At 49.9% G+C, this 18,935-nt stretch overlaps 1 protein-coding gene across 1 annotated transcript; it reads right to left on the bottom strand.

Annotated features, from left to right (window-relative positions):
- Positions 1-4,936: 4,936 nt before the first annotated feature.
- Positions 4,937-18,428, bottom strand: LOC115895802 (ankyrin repeat and SOCS box protein 13-like). Its single transcript, XM_030926392.1, has 6 exons — positions 18,395-18,428; positions 17,979-18,163; positions 16,364-16,514; positions 14,120-14,254; positions 7,817-8,008; positions 4,937-6,901 (listed from the first exon to the last, which is right to left on the bottom strand). Exons 1-6 carry the CDS (start codon positions 18,426-18,428, stop codon positions 6,774-6,776), a joined length of 825 nt encoding a protein of 274 aa, XP_030782252.1. The 3' UTR covers positions 4,937-6,773.
- Positions 18,429-18,935: the final 507 nt, after the last annotated feature.

Raw genomic sequence — 18,935 nt, 5'->3', positions numbered from 1 at the left:
TCCCAAGTAGCTGGGATTACAGGTGCCCCGCCACCATGCTTGGCTAATTTAGTATTTTTAGTAAAGATGGGGTTTCACCATGTTGGTCAGACTGGTCTCGAACTCCTGACATCAAGTGATCTACCCACCTCGGCCTCCCAAAGTGCTGGATTACAGGTGTGAGCCAGCGCACCAGGCCTGGCACCTCTTTAAGGGCACTGGTCCCTTTCAAGAGAGCTCTGTCCTCATAAGCTCATCAGCACCCAGAGGCTCCACATCCTAATACCATCACTGTGGGGGTGGGGATTTGAACACGGAATCTGGGGAGACACAGACAGTCAGACCACAGCATCCTCCAGCTCACCACATGACGAAGTGCAGCATCTGTTCTGTACCTGCTCCCTGAGAAACAGACTCAGATTCTCGGGGCCAAGATTTGCTTTTATGTGTTTTCATATCCTTAGTGCCCAGCAGAGAACTTAAAATAGAACAACCGGTAAAAAAAAAAAAAAAAAAAAAAAAAAAAAAAAAAGGAAAGAAGAAGATGGGTGGGCTTGGATGGATGGGAAAGAGGAAAGAAGAAGATGGGTGGGCTTGGATGGATGGGGAAGAGGACCAAGGAACAAGACGACATCACTGCTTCTCCTCTGGTCGCAGCCCTCTGTCCCCAGCACAGCGGAATGAGCTTCAGGATTTGGATTCACACCAAGAACAGAGGGACTTTTCTTTGTTGATCACTCGGTGTGCAGATGGTGAAGCTAAGTGCACGTCCTAGCTCAGCATTCAGTGGCAGATTCTCCCCAGCCAAGAAGTCCCTGTGCACAAGAACCGCACACCTGGAGGCCAGATGCTAGAGTGAAATTGTATTTGAACAAATAAATGTGTACACACGTGCGTGAGAGAGAGAGAGACAGAGACAGGCAGACAGGCCTATCATTCATCTTGTCTGTCTTTATTTGTGGTTTGGAGAAAAAGGAGGCACTCTTTAGATTGGACCAATTTAAGACATCTTTTCATTCAACTTGTCAGAGATCACAAGACCTTCACGCCAAAATCACTAAGGCCTCACTGTCAATACCATGTGGTGCCAATGTGGAGAAAAGAGAAAAGGCAAAGACTCCAGGGTCTGGAAATATTTTCTTAGCCACTACAGGGGGCACAGCCTCTGCCAGGGCCCTGTGCACCCCACCTTCATCTCTCCATAGCACAGCTGCTCGAAAGATGAGCAAGCTGCCCAGCTTTGCTCTTAGAACCAGTCTTAGGCTTGTTTTTCTGAATAAAGGAACTCAACTGCCTAGAAGAAACAGGTGTTGCCTGCCGGAGAGAAAGCACGAGCAGTTTAACAAAGTGGCCCAGGGGATGAAATGGACAGGCAAAGGCATTCTTTTCATCCCAAATGACTTCAGAACTCTCTGCAGAGTCACCTGGTAGCACAGATGGGATACCATGGGGAGCACTGCTGTGGTCCAGGAGTGGATGAGATTCGACTCCCTCCCTGGAAGACCATGGGGAGCCCAGAGCTGAGCAAGAGATCCCACTGGGGGTCCCGCAGGGGCCTCTTGCTGTCTCCCTCACTTCCCGATGCCTCATACCTGCAGAAGGTGGGCAGCACCCCCGCTCCAAGGGCTGAGGACAGAGGGTGCAGCTGCATTTTCTTACTGTGAAATGGTCCCTCAATTATGATCTCTCCAAAGGGGAGGGTTTGATGCCAGGGACTTTGTCCAGAGCCAGACCTAGAAGACCCACCATCGTCTAGGGAGCGAGCCATGCCAGCGCAGGCAAGGCTAATCAGTGAAACGCATTTTATCCAGCACTTTCCTGCAGAGGAGATGAGGGTCGGCTCTGTGAGACAAATATCAGGACCCAGGGCTTTGCATATCTAGTTTATCTGACAGTGTCGTTCCAAAAAAGGTGTCAACACCCACTGTGGAATACAAGCTCCTATAACCACAACCATGCCCTTGTGGCCAACGGGAAACTGAAAGGTGTTTTTAAGCAGAACCCAGTTTATAATGGTTACACATTTTTGCCCTTTGTTGCTCCTCTATGCATTCACTTTTTATTAAGAAAAAATTAAACATCAAAACACATGGAGAGTAACACCCATATTTCTATTTGCCCCACGTCCCCCAACATGAGCAAATAGTAGTATTCTATCATGTGCTTCATATCATTTCCTTTTTTATTTGTTTTAGAGAGATGGGGTCTCACTTTGTTGCTGAGGCTGGTCTCGAACTTCTGAGCTCAAGTAATCCTCCCACCTTAGCCTCCCAAAGTGCCGGGATTGCAGGCATGAGCCACCCTGCCTGGCCAATATCATTTTTTAAGAAATGGAATACAACAGAGCTGAAGTTCCCTGTGTTCCTATCCCCCCACAGGTATCCCCATGACACCAGTGTGTGGTTTCCACGATTTTATGTATTTACTGCATACATATGAATTCTTAGATGAGCTTTTTTAAAAAATCATACAAATTGATTCATACCATACACAGAAAAGGTTTGGCAATTGTTTGATCGACCATCATATTTTTTAGATCTATTTGTGTTAAAACATGTAATTCTAATCCATCTTAATGTTTATCGAGTGTAGGTATGATAACTAAGATGTATATGATATTCTACATCTTATTCCTTACTGGTGGGGTCTTTCACTATTACAGGTATTGCTGCAGTAAACAACCTCATATATGTCTCCTTGTGATACTGCATGAGTTTTTTGTTTGTTTGTTTTGTTTTGTTTTGTTTTTGAGACGGAGTCTCGCTCTGTTGCCCAGGCTGGAGTGCAGTGGCCGGATCTCAGCTCACTGCAAGCTCCGCCTCCCGGGTTTACGCCATTCTCCTGCCTCAGCCTCCCGAGTAGCTGGGACTACAGGCACCCGCCACCTCGCCCGGCTAGTTGTTTGTATTTTTTAGTAGAGACGGGGTTTCACCGTGTTAGCCAGGATGGTCTTGATCTCCTAACCTCGTGATCTGCCCGTCTCGGCCTCCCAAAGTGCTGGGATTACAGGCTTGAGCCACCGCGCCTGGCCCCGAGAGTTTCTTTAGGGTGTATTTATATAAAGTAGAATTACTGGGGACAAGGGGTACGCATGTTTTTAATTGCATTAGTATCAGCCAATAGCTCTCCAAATCAGACCCATCATCAGCGTAGTCCCCACTGGCAGCCTGTGCGTTTCCATTTGCCCATATGGCCCACCCATCAACACTGTGAAACTCAGACCTTTCAATGACTGTCTCCATGGCAGCATTCAATGCTAATCACTTGGTTGAATTAAACATTAATTTGAATTTCCCTGATCACTTCTGAGCATCCTTTCCTGTGAGTGGACATTTCAAGATCCCTCTTTTATAAAGCCCTGTTCTTATTCTTTGCCCAGTTTTCTTCTATTAGGTTATCTTTTTGTGTGTGTGTAGAAATGGGGTCTCATTCGGGTTTTTTTCTATTAGGTTATCTTTTTCTTTTTTTGTAGAAATGGGGTCTCATTAGGCTGCCCAAGCTTGTCTCAAACTCCTAAGCTCAATCCTCCTGCCTTAGCCTCCCAAAGTGCTAGGATGACAGGCACAAGCCACAGCACCTGGCCCATTTTCTTAATAATCTATAATAAGATCTTTACATATTTTGCTTGCCAATTACTTGTTATATATGTTGCAAATGTCTGCTCCAAATCTGTCCACTGCACACGCATTTCAAAATGTAAACTGAGAAGTCTTATGACTGCCTGACTCCTGAAATAGATGGTATGGTCTTAAAGTGGGAATAGTTCACACAGCTGCAAGACCTACAGATACCAACAAAACCACACAACAGTAGATGTCACTTTCATATTTAGGGACCACTTTACGTTTTTCAAGGCATCTTTTTTTTTCTTCTTCGTGGGGATAGAGTCTCACTCTGTCTCCCAGGCTGGAGTGCAGTGGTGCGATCTCGGTTCACTGCAACCTCCGTCTCTGAGTTCAAGTGATTCTCCTGCCTCGGCCTGCTGAGTAGCTGGGATTACAAGCATGCACCCCCAGCCTGGCTTATTTTTGTATTTTTAGTAGAGACAGGGTTTCACCATCTTGGCCAAGCTGGTCTCAAACTCCTGGCCTCAAGTGATCCACCTACCTTGGCTCCCCAAAGTGCTGAGATTATAGACGTTAAGCCACCCCACCCAGCCAAGGCATCTTTCAATCATTTAATTTCAGACTCATAAAACCTGAGGCGGCTGGGCGTGGTGGCTCACACCTGTAATCCCAGCACTTTAGGAAGCCAAGATGGGTGGATCACGAGGTCAGGAGATTGAGACCATCCTGGCTAACACGGTGAAACCCCGTCTCTACTAAAAATACAGAATAAATAAATAAATTAGCCAGGCGTGGTGGCGGGCACCTGTAGTCCCAGCTACTCAGGAGGCTGAGGCAGGAGAATGGTGTGAACCCGGGAGATGGAGCTTGCAGTGAGCTGAGATTGCGCCACTGCACTCCAGCCTGGGCGACAGAGCGAGACTCCATCTCAAAAAAAAAAAAAAAAAAAACACCTGAGGCTAATGGGGACCCATCTCGTCCCCCTGAGGTGAGGGGTTTGGCTCAGTGGTTGGTCATCAAGACCCCTTCAGTGCTCCAAGTCTGACCCGATATCCCGGTTTTGCAGCTTTCCAGAACAACGCAGAGTAGAGAAGCAGACAAACCTGTCTACAGTCACAGTCCTGCATAAGGGCGGGGGAGGATCCAAAATCCCAGTCACCTGGTCCCGTGAGCAGTGTCTGTCTCCCCCAAGAAAAGTCCACATAAGGGGGGTGCTGACGTCGGCCCCAGGAGACCTGGGGAAGAGATGGCAAGGTGTGGCTCCCTGGCAAGCACAGCGCTGCCAACCGACCCGCGACATGGCAAGACGAGAGCCACCCCCTCCATCCACACGGGATGTGCCCATCTTGGTGTTTTTGCCCCATCAGAAAAGGGCCGTGTGAACACAGGGATGCACTTTATTCCACCAATTTTATTGAGCAACAGCCATGGGGACCTGATTCTGCGCTAAGTGCTCTACTGTGAGACATCACCCGGTGTCATTGCTAGAGGCAAGAATCGCTTACAAAGATGAAAGGGCAGAACCCAATACTTTTTTTTAATGGTTGTTATTCCATGCAGAAACACTGACTGATCCAGAACTGGTATCTAAGGCGGTGATCAAACAGGAATGCTCTTCTTCTCAGTTTAAGACGAAGACCCGCCATGACAACGGCTGGAACGCTGGAGAAGAGAAACCCCACGGCGGCCAGTATGAAGTTTTTCACCAGATTTGTGGCCCCACCCCCAAGTACCCACGCGGAGAGGCCTCCAGTCATACAGCACAAAGGGCATTGCCTTGGGCAGCTCAGGCTCACTCTGTCCCGCACTGTCCATGGCGGGAGGTTCGGGCCGGCCTGGGTGCATCCAGTGAGTACCACGTTCCCTTTTCTGGGCACACTGTCTCCAGGACAGGCCTGACCCGTCCTCCATTGCCCCAGAAACCACACATCCCTGAACTAATCATACAAAGGTCCTCCCAGTTTAACTCCCTGTTGTGGGCGGGGTTCTTAAAATTTATGAAGACAAAGACTCCTAGGCCGGCCCATGCAGTCTGAATAGGCTACTGAATGCTCCACCAATGGCTTATAATGCAGACCGACCTGTTTCTATCAGTGCAGGATGGAATTGTGAGATTTTCTTATCCCGCCTTGGCTGCAGAGTCCCATTCCCGTCCAACTCAAAGCACTGGGACAATGCTGGATGTGACAGATGTTCCAGGAGTATCCGCAGAACCAAATAATAAGTGGGTGATGGTGCCTCCCGGGTGTGGGCAGCCTCTCTTACTAATTTGATAGCTTCAAGAAGTTCACAAACTGCAGGGTGGGTGAAGAATTCATTTGACAACCATAGAAACAGATGAAAAGCAATTCCCACAGAGTCTCCAAACAGCCCTTTGCACTGAGAATGCGGAGCTACGAGAATAGACACCTTGACGCACCTTCACACTGCTGTGGGTCTGAATGGCTCATTAGCAAAACCTTAGTGGTACCACCTACGTGTCCTCTAAAAGGTTTTTATCCTACACATAAACTTTTTACAAGAGTTCAAGACCTAATACTGAAGACGAATTTCCTAAGAAACTCAGTGCTACCTGTGGGGTATACAAAGCCAGGGCCTTCCCCTACAAACACCCGTAGAAAGCCCCTGAGCGATGGATGCGCCCAGGCTTGGGGCTGGGGGATGCTTTGGAAAGTGCTCCAGGAAGAGCATCCACACAGCAGCCGGCAGAGCAGTGGTCCCAGGCCACATCCCAGCCTGACCTTCCGTGGGCCCAGCCGTTCCCTATGAGCACCGCGGGCAGTCCTGGTGCCAACCCGGAGGTGGTGGCCTGCACCTGGGACCTGTGCATCTATGGCCGGCTGCCCAGGAGAGTGGGAACTAGCAACAATGCCCCGAGTCCTCAGCTCTGCCAGCCTCCTCTGTGCTCCCCACGCCATCTGTCCTGAGAGTGCCTTTGAGGACGGTCCGTAAAAGAGGAAAACTGGCCCACGCCCAGTGAGGAGGTAAGTTCCGTAGAACAGTGCAGGGTCACACCCACAACTGTGACCTGAGACGCAGGCCTTCCCAACACCTTGGAAACATTATCCAGGATCCAGAAGAGAAGCCTACACAGCATCGCAGGAAGGGACTCGGAGGAGCGTTGCTCTATCTACAGCAATCACGTTGCTTCAAAGGAACAGGCAGAGCCCTCACCCAGGCAATGCTGGGCACAACGGGAGCAGTCACGGTCCGGACCCCGCGTGCAACTCAGTTGTAGGAGAGGTAATCGATGAGCCGGGGTGGGATGTTTAACTTGGCGATCTTCTCCAGCCCTCGGACACCAGTGGCCTTCCTCAAGCTCACCCTGCAGAGTTGTGACAAAGTCAGAGGTGTCTCTGAAAAAGGGAGCAAGGAAGGATATGAGGTTAATTTCAGGAAGGAGCACAACACCTGCAACCGAATACAAACTCAGACAGAATCGAAAACGCCTCCGTTTCTCCTGGAACCGGGATGTGTCCTGCAGGCCTTCTCTGGAAGGACAGCCAGGAACCTGAGGAAGGGAGCCCAGGAAATGAAATTCGGGGCGTGATGTCCACTGGGATTGCCTTTTGTGGGATGTGGGGTTTTTTTTGGTTTTAAGGTTTTTTTGTTTTTTGTTTTGAGACAGAGTCTTGCTCTGTCGCCCAGGCTGGAGTGCAGTGGCGCAATCTCGGCTCACTGCAACCTCCACCTCCTGCATTCAAGCAATTCACCTGCCTCAATCTCCCAAGTAGCTGGGATTACAGGCACCCACCACCATGCCCGCCTAATTTTTCTATTTTTAGTAGAGACAGAGTGTCACCAAGTTGGCCAGGCTGGTCTGAAACTGCTGAACTCAGGTGATCTGCCGCCTCAGCCTCCCAAAGTGCTGGGATTACAGGTGTGAGCCACCGCACCTTTTCAAAACCATGGTTTTGGTTTTTTGAGCCACGGCATTATATTTCAGCACCCAAATTTGTCATCAAACAACTATATCTGCAGCTAGGAGGCTCATCTGTCAAATGTCCAGCACAGGAGGCACAGGTCTGGTGCCTGAGCAGGTGTCAGCCACAGCTTCTGCTGCTCCAGGCCACGGGCCACAGGGAACCCAGGGAGAGCTGGGGCAGCAGCACAAACAGCCCCCGCAAAGTGCCTAAGGGTCTGTCCTAGTGCAGAGGACAGGAGCCAGGACTAACAGCCTAGCTCTCAATGGAAGCCCGCAGGGAGCCGGCATATCAGGGGTCCAGGCTGAAGGCTGGAGGGGATAGGTCGGGCTCAGTGGGGCGCCTCACTTTCATAGTACTCGAGGCACTTGGCGGGAGCGCTGCTGCTCCACGTGTAGTCAGACGGCTTCTTCCCACGGTTGTCCCGGGCGTAGATGTTGCCACCAAACTCGATAAGCATCTCGATGAGGTCAACATTCTTGACCTTGGCCGCGTGGTGAAGGGCCGTCTCATGAAGCTTTGCCGCATTCACGTTGGCCCCTGGAGGTCAAGAGTGCAGAATAGATTTCACCAAGAAGAGAAGTTGAAGTCAGGGGGACAATCACATCCGTTTCTTCACACAGCACGGTGGCAGAAGCAATCCCCACCCAGAAGACAAAATCAGGACAGACTCTACCGTAGCTTTCAAAACTGTTTTTCACATCCAAAAGCAGGAATTACTCATTGTCCCCCCTCATGAAAAGAGAGATAAAGGTAGGCAGCAATAATAAAGAAATAACTGGAAATAGAACCGAAAAGAAGAAAAACAAAACGAAAAACGTCCTGAGTTAAACAACCGTTCTAATGCCCTATCAATCTGCCTTCAGGGGTCCTGAGATTTCTGGAAGCTCAAACCAGAGCTACTCAAGCACTCCCACCTGTCCTCGAGCACAGACACACACTACTTCTTCCTCTTGTGGGCGCAGGAGGGAGGCTCCAGAAATACTGGTTGAATGAAAGAGTGAATGTTCCTTAACAATGCATAGTCTTTTACAAAAGGAAAACAGATAATGTACCCAAAACAGTAGGCAATTCAGAGAAGAGATTTAGCTCTGCACTCCTCAACTTTCTCATGATAACAGCAGACATTCATCAAGCTGATTAAAAGTGAAAAAAAAAATTTTTTTTTAAAGAGTAGACATTCAGAAAGATGCAAAGAATTAGTAGCTAAATATGGCTGGTTTTGTTTTTTTGAGACAGAGTCTCACTCTGTCGCCCAGGCTGGAGTGCAGTGGCACAATCTCGCCTCACTGCAACCTCCAGGGTTCAAGCGATTCTCCTGCCTCAACCTCCCAAGTTGCTGGGATTACAGGTACACCACCATGCCCAGCTAATTTTTCTATTTTTTGTAGAGACGGGGTTTCGCCCTGTTGGCCAGGTTGGTCTGGAACTCCTGGCTACAGGCATGAGCCACCACCACCTGGTCAAATATGGCATTTTTCAATGCATTAAAAAAAGATTTTGATAAAAATCTGATTTTTGTAACACATCATTCTTAGGGCACAGCCATCACTAATCCGATACAATGGAATCCCCCAGGGTTTCAGAATTCTTTTGAAAGAAAATGCCATTTTCTTCGAAGTCTGTTCCTCAAGTAACAAAGGAGGTTGTAAGAGAAAACGAATGAAAGAGAAGTATTTTAAAGAAGTCAAGCAAATCGCACAGCATCAGTCAAATAATCCGCCAAATGACAGATTCAAACCACAACTGTAAAATATTATCAAAAGTGGGATTTTAAAGCAATCAGATTACTAGCTCGCCATCACTTACCAACAATTTCAGAGGGTCAAAAGAGGAGTTGAGAGGTGGAATGCTATTCCATTTTCTAGTTCCTCTGCTCAAAAACTATCTGAAAAATCCTGCTTTCTGCTTTAAAATATTTGAATCCCCTAAAAGCACATAAGAACCATGCTCATAACAGCATTCGTGGAGTGATCCAGCCCTCCAAAGTGATGACATAAGTAAAGAAAGTTCTTTCCGCTTCCCGCAGCCAAAACTCAGAAGTTAGGACAGGAAAGGATCTCTCAACCAGGAAAAATGCTAAATTACCTAGGTCCTGAATTTGGCAGAAATGTACTGCAAAAAAAGATAATAATATTTCAAAGCAATAGATTAAAGAAATATTTTTCCCACAATTCAACCTCTTTCACACAAGGGGTTTTCCTCCAGTATCATGTTGCAATCATAATATAAAGTACATGTTAACACTAAACATTACAAGTACACTTGTAATGAAAAACAAATTGTACCATCCACAGAATCTACAGTTCCAGTAGCTTTCTCTCATGTCATTAATTCTGGCAATATTCTTGCCAATTGAGAGAGAAACAGATGGTCTCTATTTTAACAAAAGAAAAAAAAAAAACAGAGAAAGAGGCCCAAGGGAGGCACAGCTACTCTCTCACGATCAGGGAGAAAACCATGGCTGGAAAGAGCTCTAAAAATCATGCTCCCTGCTGTGCTCCACACACGAGGCCTTGGCCAGGGGCTCTTGCAGAGAGGCGGGCCTTCCCAATGTACATCTTTTCAAAATGCGTGTTTGGCATCATTTGATTGGGTGGAAGGGAAGGAAGGTGAATAAGAAAGGAAATGAAATCGTGAATAAGGGATTGAAAGGAAACACCAGGCCAGGAAGGCAGGCGGCAACTTGGATGGATCCTGAAAGGATAGCACTGAGTGAGCAAAAAGAGAGTGACAGATGAAACCCGAACAACTATGTCCATTAAAAATATGTGCCTCGGCCAGGCGCATGGCTCACGCCTGTAATCTTAGCACTTTGGGAAGCTGAGGCGGGCGGATCTCTTGGGCCCAGGAAATTGAGACCAGCCTGGGCAACCTAGTGAGACCCTAGTTCTACAAAAAACTTAAAGAATTATCCAGGCGTGATGGCACACACCTGTAGTCCCACCTACTCTGGAGGCTGAGGTAGGAGGATCACTGGAGGCCAGGAGGTTGAGGCTGCAGCAAGCTGTGATTGTACCGCTGCACTCCAGCCTGGATGACAGAGTGAGGCCCATAGTGAGAGAGAGAACACATACAGGTACTCATTAGAAAGAGGAAAACAGGACCAGGCACGGTGGCTCATGCCTGTAATCCCCACACTTTGGGAGCCTGAGGCGGGCAGATCACCTGAGGTCAGGAGTTCAAGACCAGCCCAGCCAATATGGTGAAACCTCGTCTCTACTAAAAATCCAAAAATTAGCTGGGCGTGATGGTGCACATCTATAATCCCAGCTACTCAGGAGACTGAGGCATGAGAATCGCTTGAACCTGGCAGTTGGAGGCTGCAGTGAGTGGAGATTACACCACTGCACTCCGGCCTGGGTGACAGAATGAGACTCCGTCTCAAAAAAAAAAAAGAAAGAAAGAAGGGAACAGATACAGAGGAAAGAAGGAAGAGAGAGGGTGGGAAAGGGAAAGAAAGTAATTTTGTGTGAAGCAAGGATGGTAACATTCCTTAAACTGAGAGACATGAGAAAGACTGAGACAGAGGCAGAGACAGAGACAGAGGCAGAGACAGAGACAGAGAGAGACAAAGACAAAAACAGGGAGCCAGGAAACAACTAGGGAACTAAAAGCTCTGAACTTCATGCTTCAGAGAAAAGGGATCAACACAGGCTCGTTACCAAAATCCTGCTTTCAATGCCAAATAGGATTAAAGTGGATTCAGAGAACCCATGGCCAGCGATGTGAAGGGACCTTCTAAGACCTTAGCACACCAGGACTGGCACAATCCTGGAACATAAACACAAATAGCTCAATAGGTGCTTGCTGCAACAAGAGAAATAAAAAGAAATAATAATGGCAATTAAATTTTAAAAATTTATAATTGAAAATTTAAAAAAAATTAAAGAACAATTTTTTAAAAATTTTTTTAATTGTGCCAGGACCAGTGCCAAGAACAAAGGTGTAGGCAGGACCGTCCTCAGGGAGCAGCTTCTGAACACTCCTGGCAGAGTTCAATATTCACTGTCAGCCATTAGATTAAAAATTACTTCACCATCATAACCGGACTTTCACCCTCCCCAGCCCTCCTCCTTTGCAAATACAATCTGGTTCCTGGACCCGCCTCACCGCCTACAAAGAACAAGAACAACGGTCTCTATGTCCCCCCTGGGGTGCAACGTGGCTGCCTCACAGTTCAGCTCTCAAACCGCACACGAAAGCACCTGCAATCATGTGGGCCCCGACTGGTTCCATCCCTCTCCCCTCTCCACAGTAACTGGTTCAAATGACCCAGGTTTGAGCCAATCAGAATTGGGCAAAGTTTGGGCAAAGGGACTGGGGAGGGGTGCGGGAAAAGGGACTTTCCACTCTTCTGTTTTTCTAGAGACACAGTCCCTGGCTTTCCTTTGGTTTCCCGAAGGATCTGTGACCCGACCCCAAAAGTTCAGAATCATTACTTTAAAAAAATCCGTTTGCGAGGACGTAGGGGGTGCTGTTGTTTCTCTCTTCTCTGTGTGTTTGAAAATTTCCACAATGACAAAATGGTTTCTAAGAAGATGATGATCCACCTGCTCTCACAAGGGGTGCTAGAGGAGACCACCAGAGAGTGGGATGTGAATCAGGAATCCCACATGAGCTGATGGCTGGACTCCACCCACAGCATCGAGCCAACACCGACAGTCACAGTGGGGAGGCTTCCCCACTCCCCGGGGGGCATGCAAACTCCGGGGAGAGCTGTGGGAACCCCGCTTTAGGGCGACAGTGGGCATCACAGCTGCCCCTTCCTTTCCAGCCCCCACCCCCGACTGTGCTGCCACCCGGTAATGTGGGGGAGGTGGGAGCAGACCTGACTTCAGCTCCAGTGTGGGCCCCGCCTGGTCCAAGCCCTCTCCCCTGACCACAGTAATTGGTTCTAATGACCCAGGCTTCAGCCCATCAGAATTTGGCAAAGTTTGGGCAAAGGGGCTGGGGAGGGGTGTGTGAAAAGGGATTTTCCACTCCTCTGAAAGAGTCTCCAGAAGGCTTAAAATGGGAAACATCTGGCGTGTAGGCCTGAAGCCACTGCAGCCCCGTGTGATCTTGCTCAGGGAAGCCGGAGGCTTAGGATAAAGCCAACACTGAGGAAAGCAGAATCGCAACATTCAAAGAAACTGGGTGACACCACGGAACCTCCGGTCCAGCCGTCCCTAAACCTGCTCTGCGTCTCAGCCCTGAAGTCACCTGAACTAGAAATGCCCGCCATTGTTTACCAGGTAGAAGTGGCCTCCTGTTACTCGCAAAGGCATCCAAGTGACATGAAGTCCTAACTGATACAGAAAGGATGTTTGCTTTAAACACTAAGTTGATCCCTTTCCCTACAACCACACCAAACGGAACTAAAGTAAAAATGGAACTCATGTGTACTGAGCTCATGAAGGCTTGATACGAATACACTGCCCTGTGTTCATAGAAACTGATCCAGCTGCCAGAGGACAGCTCGGCTGGAAACACTTAACGCCTGCTTCCAATGGAGATATTTTTAAGACAGTGTATAAAAAATTAAAAGTACCCCAACAACTGTTCCTATACAAAATGAATCTTTTCCACTAAGAAGACTTAAAGTGGCACATGAAAGTGAGTAAGATTCTCCAACAGAAAACTACATATAACTAAGCTCAAATGGCTGTCATCGGGGGGAATTCATGATCTTCCTGTTCCCGAACAGGTTTGTTCTTGTTGTTAAGAGATGGGGTCTTGCTATGTCTCCCAGGCTGGCCCAAACTCCTGGGCTCAAGCAATCCTCCCGCCTCAGCCTCCCAAAGTGCTGAGACTACAGCTGTGAGCCACAGTGCCCAGCCATCCTGAACAGTTTTGTTTTTATCCTACACCACACCCAGAATTTGGATGAGATGATGAAACTAAAATTTTCCCTCAACAACATTAAGTTGGCTTAATGATAAAAACCCTGTGCCAAGTCACTTTGGCTAAAACTTTTGGTATAAACAGGTCCTGAGCCTAATCCTCAATTGGTCGGGTCTTTTTGGTTTTGATTTTTTTCCCTCCTTGGGAATCTCGATTCTGAGTCTTTTCGAACACCTGACAACAGGCTGGATTCCAAATGCTCCATATTCTCCTAAACGTTGCCGACTCCACTTCCCATTACATCCCCTTCTCTCTTGGATTCAGGCAGTAACCTCACCAGGCAGCTGTGGAGACAGTGGCCTGTGATCTCTAGAAATAATCATTGGCATTTGTTGAGTACCTACTAGGACATACCAGGCACCGGGGAAATATCCCCAGTTCTCCCAGCAACCTGCAGCATAGATTCTTCCAGTGTTACAGATACATAAACTGAGGCCCGAGGTCTCAGCTGGCAAGCAGGAGAGCCAGCCTCCAACCCTGGTCCCTCTGACTCCTCTACCCAGCTCTCTGCTAGGCACAGTAAATACTGTTCAGGTAAATACCCTTGCAAGTAAACACCTGCTTAGGTGAACAGCCTTGCAAGTATATACCCATTCAGGCAAGCTTCTCATGTAAATCCGTAAATACCCACTCTGCAGGTAACACCCATACAGGTAAACACCCACTCACATAAACACCCACGCAGGTAAACACCCACTCAGGTAAACACTCGCGCGGGTAAACACCCACTCAGATAAATACCCACGCAGGTAAACACCCACTCACCTGCATTGAGCAGCACTTTCACACAGTCCAGATGCTCCCGGGCACAGGCAACGTGCAGAGGGGTCCCAAAATGGCAATCGTGCGCTTCCAGATTGGCCCCGACATCAATAAGAAGCCTCACACATTCGGAACTCCCTTAAGAGAAATGGAAAAGGGGGGACGATGTCCTTGAATACGGACACCGGAGACAACAAGCACGCAGACGCGGCAGCTGCAGCAGCCTCCATCCCTGGTGCAGGGCAGGGAAGCCAGGCAGGCCTGCATCCCAACCTAGGGAGGAGTTCATGCCCCGCATGGCCCTCAGGAAGCCAGGACACGGCTCTGCGCCCCCCTGAGGAGGGGAGGGCTCACAGCAGTGGGAGAAACGGGCCTGGCCGGCCTATTGCTGTGAGAACAGGAGACGTGGGGCACCACCTAGAATGGGCCAGGGAAAACTCCCGCTGCCCTCCTGTCCCCTGTCTACCTGCAGCTGTCAGCACTGAGCCCAGTCTCCCAGGAAACCCCCCAGACTTTCTTAGGCAGGTCATCCTCCTGTGCCCCACGGCAGCCGCCTCTCCTGCCTCTTTTTTTTTTTTTTTTTTTTAGACAGTCTCATTCTGTTGCCCAGGATGGAATGCGGTGGTGCAATCTCAGCTCACTACAACCTCCACCTCCCGGATTCAAGCAATTCTCCCACCTCAGCCTCCCAGATAGCTGGAACTACAGGCGTGCACCACCACGCCTGGCTAATTTTTTTGTATTTTTAGTAGAGATGGGGTTTCACCATATTGGTCAGGCTGATCTCAAACTCCTGACCTCAGGTGATCCACCCACCTCAGGCTCCCAAAGTGCTAGGATTACCAAGGGCATGAGCCACAGCACCTGGCCTCTCCTGCCTCTTAAGCAGCTCCTCTTCCTGGGTCTGTAATGTGGATTTGGAGCGTGGTTCCAGGCCCCCCACCGTCCCGCCCCTGCACATTCCGTCTAGGCTCCATCCTTTCCTGTCACTCAATTACCTCTTCACTGTTGGCAGCTCCCTGATTTTCCCCACCAGCCTCACACCCAGCCCCAGAGCCGTGTGCTGGCCACTAGCTAGTGTCTCCCACTCCAGAGCCCTCTCCCTTTCCTGGGGTCCCTGCTCCTGACTCAAACCTGACCCATTTCTGACTTCTTGAGCCTCCCCTTCATACCAAATCCTACGGATTCCTCCCCAAACCTTCTAAATGAACCCATCCCACTGCACCAGCCTACTCTGAGCACTGGCCACCTTGATCCCAGCGATGGTCCCCAACTCATTCCTCTGCTTCTAGGAGACCCCGACCACCACTGCCACCTCCATCTGTCTGCACATAGAGGGCCACTAAATGAACCTTCCCCAACTTCTGTTTTACTGGCCCTCAACATCTGCTCAGAAACCTTCAAGAGCTCCATGGAGCTGTCCCCATGGCCTGTAGACATGGAAAGACCTGAGAGCAGGAATCAGGGGTGAGCCACAGGCAGCCGTGGCTCTGCAGGCACCGTGGAAGGGCACATACCCCATACGCTGCACCCCAGACGTGCATCCAAAGAGAAAGGCCATGCTGGCCAGTCAAGATATAAGCCACGGTTTGCAGCCTCTGCTCAAAAGAGTAGAATCCAAACTCCTTTGTCATTTAAACATCTTCCCACCAGCTGGTCTCACCCTAAATTCCAGTCCTCTCTGCTCTACTGGGAGCTTCTAATGCAGCAAGACAGGACAAGGAATGTCCCCCAGGCTCGGGGTGCCCTTTTATCTTCCCAGCATCTGCAATGCGCCTTCTCGGAGGGCAGCTGAAGTCCCACCTGCTCACTGAGCCTGCAGGACCAGCACTCTGTTTTGAGAGCACCGCACACAGCCTCCTGGCCCAGGCTGTTGGGACACGTTTCTCTGTCCTCTCCCATCTCAATCAGGGACCTGCAGAGCACACTATAGCAAAGCCCAGGTAAGCCTCTGCAGAGTGCCCCAGGCCCTGGTGCTAATGTGGAGGGGCCCGAGGAGCCCTGGCTTGGACACAGAATCCTACCGTAGAGTCACCCGCCCCAGCCCCGGAGGAAGACCTCAAGGAGGGAAAGCTTAGAATCTCTGCAGCTGAGCCACCAAGAGCCAGAAACAGACTCAGAACTCTCCTTCACCTGCCAAGGGGCTCCCAATTCGTCTGCTCTCCTTCCTTCCCAAAGTCCTTTAATCCCAGAAAGGAGGAAACTTCCAGGGCCCAACTGGGCCAGCCCAGTCATCTGCCAACTCACCGCTCATGCAGGCCTCGTGCAGGGGGGATGCTGTGTACAAAGGAGGGTTGACCTTGGCCCCGTAGGACAGCAAGAGCTTCACACACTCGATGCTGCCCGAGGCGCAGGCGTCGCAGAGCGGGGTGCTGCCGTCGATGTTGCGAGCATCCACCTCATGGAAGGAAGAAACAAGTGTCAAAGGGCAGAGAAACCCACGCAACCCGCTTTCCCACCCTGCTGCAGGTTCATCTTTGCTAAGATGCTTCTTAGAAGCACCAGTTTGCTTTGCTATTATGTGCTAGGCGAGAACACCGAAAGAGACAGCATGTAGCTGGGGAGCACCCATAGCCTCCTGAGTACAAAAGTCATCTCGTTCAGGATTCTTTTCTCTCGGGCAGGATAAGCTCAGCCGCCCCCTCACCACCCCTACCCCAAACACCTACTAAGCACAGAGCAGGACAGGGGAACCCTAGGCTGCAAGCTGGGAGAGGTAGGCTTTAAACATGAGTTTTAAAAACTCTAACTTCAGCTGGGCACAGTGGCTCACACCTGTAACCCTGGCACTTTGGAAGGCGAGGAGGGTCACTTGAGCTCAGGAGTTCGAGACCAGCCTGGGCAACATGGCAAAACCCTGTCTCTACAAAAAATACAAAAATTAGCTGGGTGTGGTGGCGTGCACCTATAGTCCCAGCTACCCGGGAGGCTGAGGTGGAAGGATCACTTGAGTCAAGGAGGACGAGGCTGCAGTGAGTTTTGATCACGTCACCATTCCAGCACGTCACTGCATTCCAGCTTAGGCGACAGAGTAAGATCTTGTCTCAAAAAACAACGAAAACCTCTAACCTCAATGGAAGGAATCCCTGAGACAGCTTACCATGCCTCCCCTAGTGAGAAAGTCAGAGGCCAGGATAAAGGCAACTCCCCAAATTGGCAAATTTTATTTAGCATTTGTCCAAATTCAAATTCTATTTGGGTACACACTGACACGGGTTCCATTCCAAGCTTTATGGGAAGAATAAACAGTACACCGTCTTCCCTTTTTCCCCACCCCTTGAACTCTGAGACCAGTTCCTTGTGTCCCTAGTACATTGGCCAGGGGTGTGCCGGGCCACTGTTTGCCAGCTCAGGAGAGCTGGCTGCCAATGTGCCAGGAATTCTGCTGATCAGAAACCCCCGGTGGCTTAACACTAGCCAGGGTGGGAACATTTACACCAGGGAAAGCAGCAATACAGAGTTTTGTTTTTGTTCCTTTTTTTGGAGAGCTGGCAGGCCAGCATCCCACTGAGTCATCCTAAAGCCTGAACCCTGCTCTTTGGGCCCAGGCAGCAGCTCTGTGCCCAGGCCTGGCCACCCCTGAGAGAGCCTGTATCTAGACTGTGGCCAGCCTGCTGGCTCCTGCCCACCACAGGGCTGGCACTCCCACCATCAATTTGCTCAGGTCGCCCTTTCTTCCACCACCGGGACCTCCTAACAGCCAGGTCCACAAGCACTTCTCAGCCATAGGCTTCCTGGTACCTGTGTGCAGTGGACACAGTGCAGCCCCCACCCTCCCCTCTTTCCCAAGTTCTCCTGAGTCAACCTTCTCCATTCTGGCAGCTGCAGCCAGTCTGGGGATCTGCCCTGATGGGCCACTCACCTGGGCCCCAGCTGCCAGCAGCAGCTGCACGCACCGCACCTGGCCCTGCAGACTGGCCGCATGCAGGGGCGTGATGGAGTCCACAGTGACCTGGTTCACACAGGCGCCACTCTCTCTCTGTTGCAGCTGCAGGCTCTCACCCCGCTGGGCTGCCTCATGCACAGGGGTCCGTTCCACCCAGAAACCTGGAAAGGAAGGGACCTCATGCTAAGACCCTGCCACTTCCATCCAGAACAAATGAGCACACGTTAAGACTCCAGGGCCCCTGATGCCACCAAGGCACCATCCGTGATCATGCAATTGTCCCAGCACTTCTATAAAGATCCCTGAGGCACCCTCCCTCCCCCGCCTGAAGGCTGGAGTCCAAGCTCCTGGGCAAGGCCTACAAGGGGCTCCATCCTGTGGACGCCGCTCACCTCCACGGTCCACCTCCCACCACTGCCCCAGCATAAACCCGCTCTGCAGGCACAGGTGCTCACCACTCCCCTGCAGTTCCACATCCTTCTCTGCTAACACGCCCACCTTTGCCCTCTGCCAACTGTCCACTCGGCAATTTCCTAGTGAAACATTTACATCCTCCAGGTGGGCCCAGGTAAAACAACTTCCCGGGGAAACACTTCCCACAAAGCTCACACACACACGCTCAGACCACTGCATTTACAGTGTCTCCTGCACTCGACTGCCTTCAGAATCCATGCTTTAATCACTCCACTTTAGTGGCGTCCTCAGGCTTGTCTATATACAAGGTCATGTCATCTGCAAAAAGATCATTTAACTTCTTCCTTTCTAATGTGGATGCCATTTATTTATTTATTTATTTATTTATGAGATGGAGTCTCACTGTGTTACCCAGGCTGGAGTGCAATGGTGTGATCTCGGCTCACTGAAACCTCCGCCTCCCGGGTTCAAGCAATTCTCCTGCCTCAGTCTCCCAAGTAGCTGGGATTACAGGCACAC

Source organism: Rhinopithecus roxellana, unplaced genomic scaffold (assembly GCF_007565055.1).
Source record: "Rhinopithecus roxellana isolate Shanxi Qingling unplaced genomic scaffold, ASM756505v1 contig2620, whole genome shotgun sequence".
Taxonomy (NCBI): Eukaryota; Metazoa; Chordata; class Mammalia; order Primates; family Cercopithecidae; genus Rhinopithecus; species Rhinopithecus roxellana.
The sequence above is the reverse complement of the archived record's forward strand: the minus strand, read 5'-3'. Positions and strand labels throughout refer to the sequence as shown.

Excerpts from the sequence above, each read along its gene's own strand:
- LOC115895802 (XM_030926392.1), bottom strand. The coding sequence starts at position 18,428 with ATGCTGGGGCAGTGGTGGGAGGTGGACCGTGGAG. Across the intron at positions 8,009-14,119 it reads GAAAGTGCTGCTCAATGCAG|GGGCCAACGTGAATGCGGCA; the intron begins GTGAGTGGGTGT and ends CTTGACCTCCAG. Across the intron at positions 6,902-7,816 it reads GTGCCTCGAGTACTATGAAA|AGACACCTCTGACTTTGTCA; the intron begins GTGAGGCGCCCC and ends TCCCTTTTTCAG.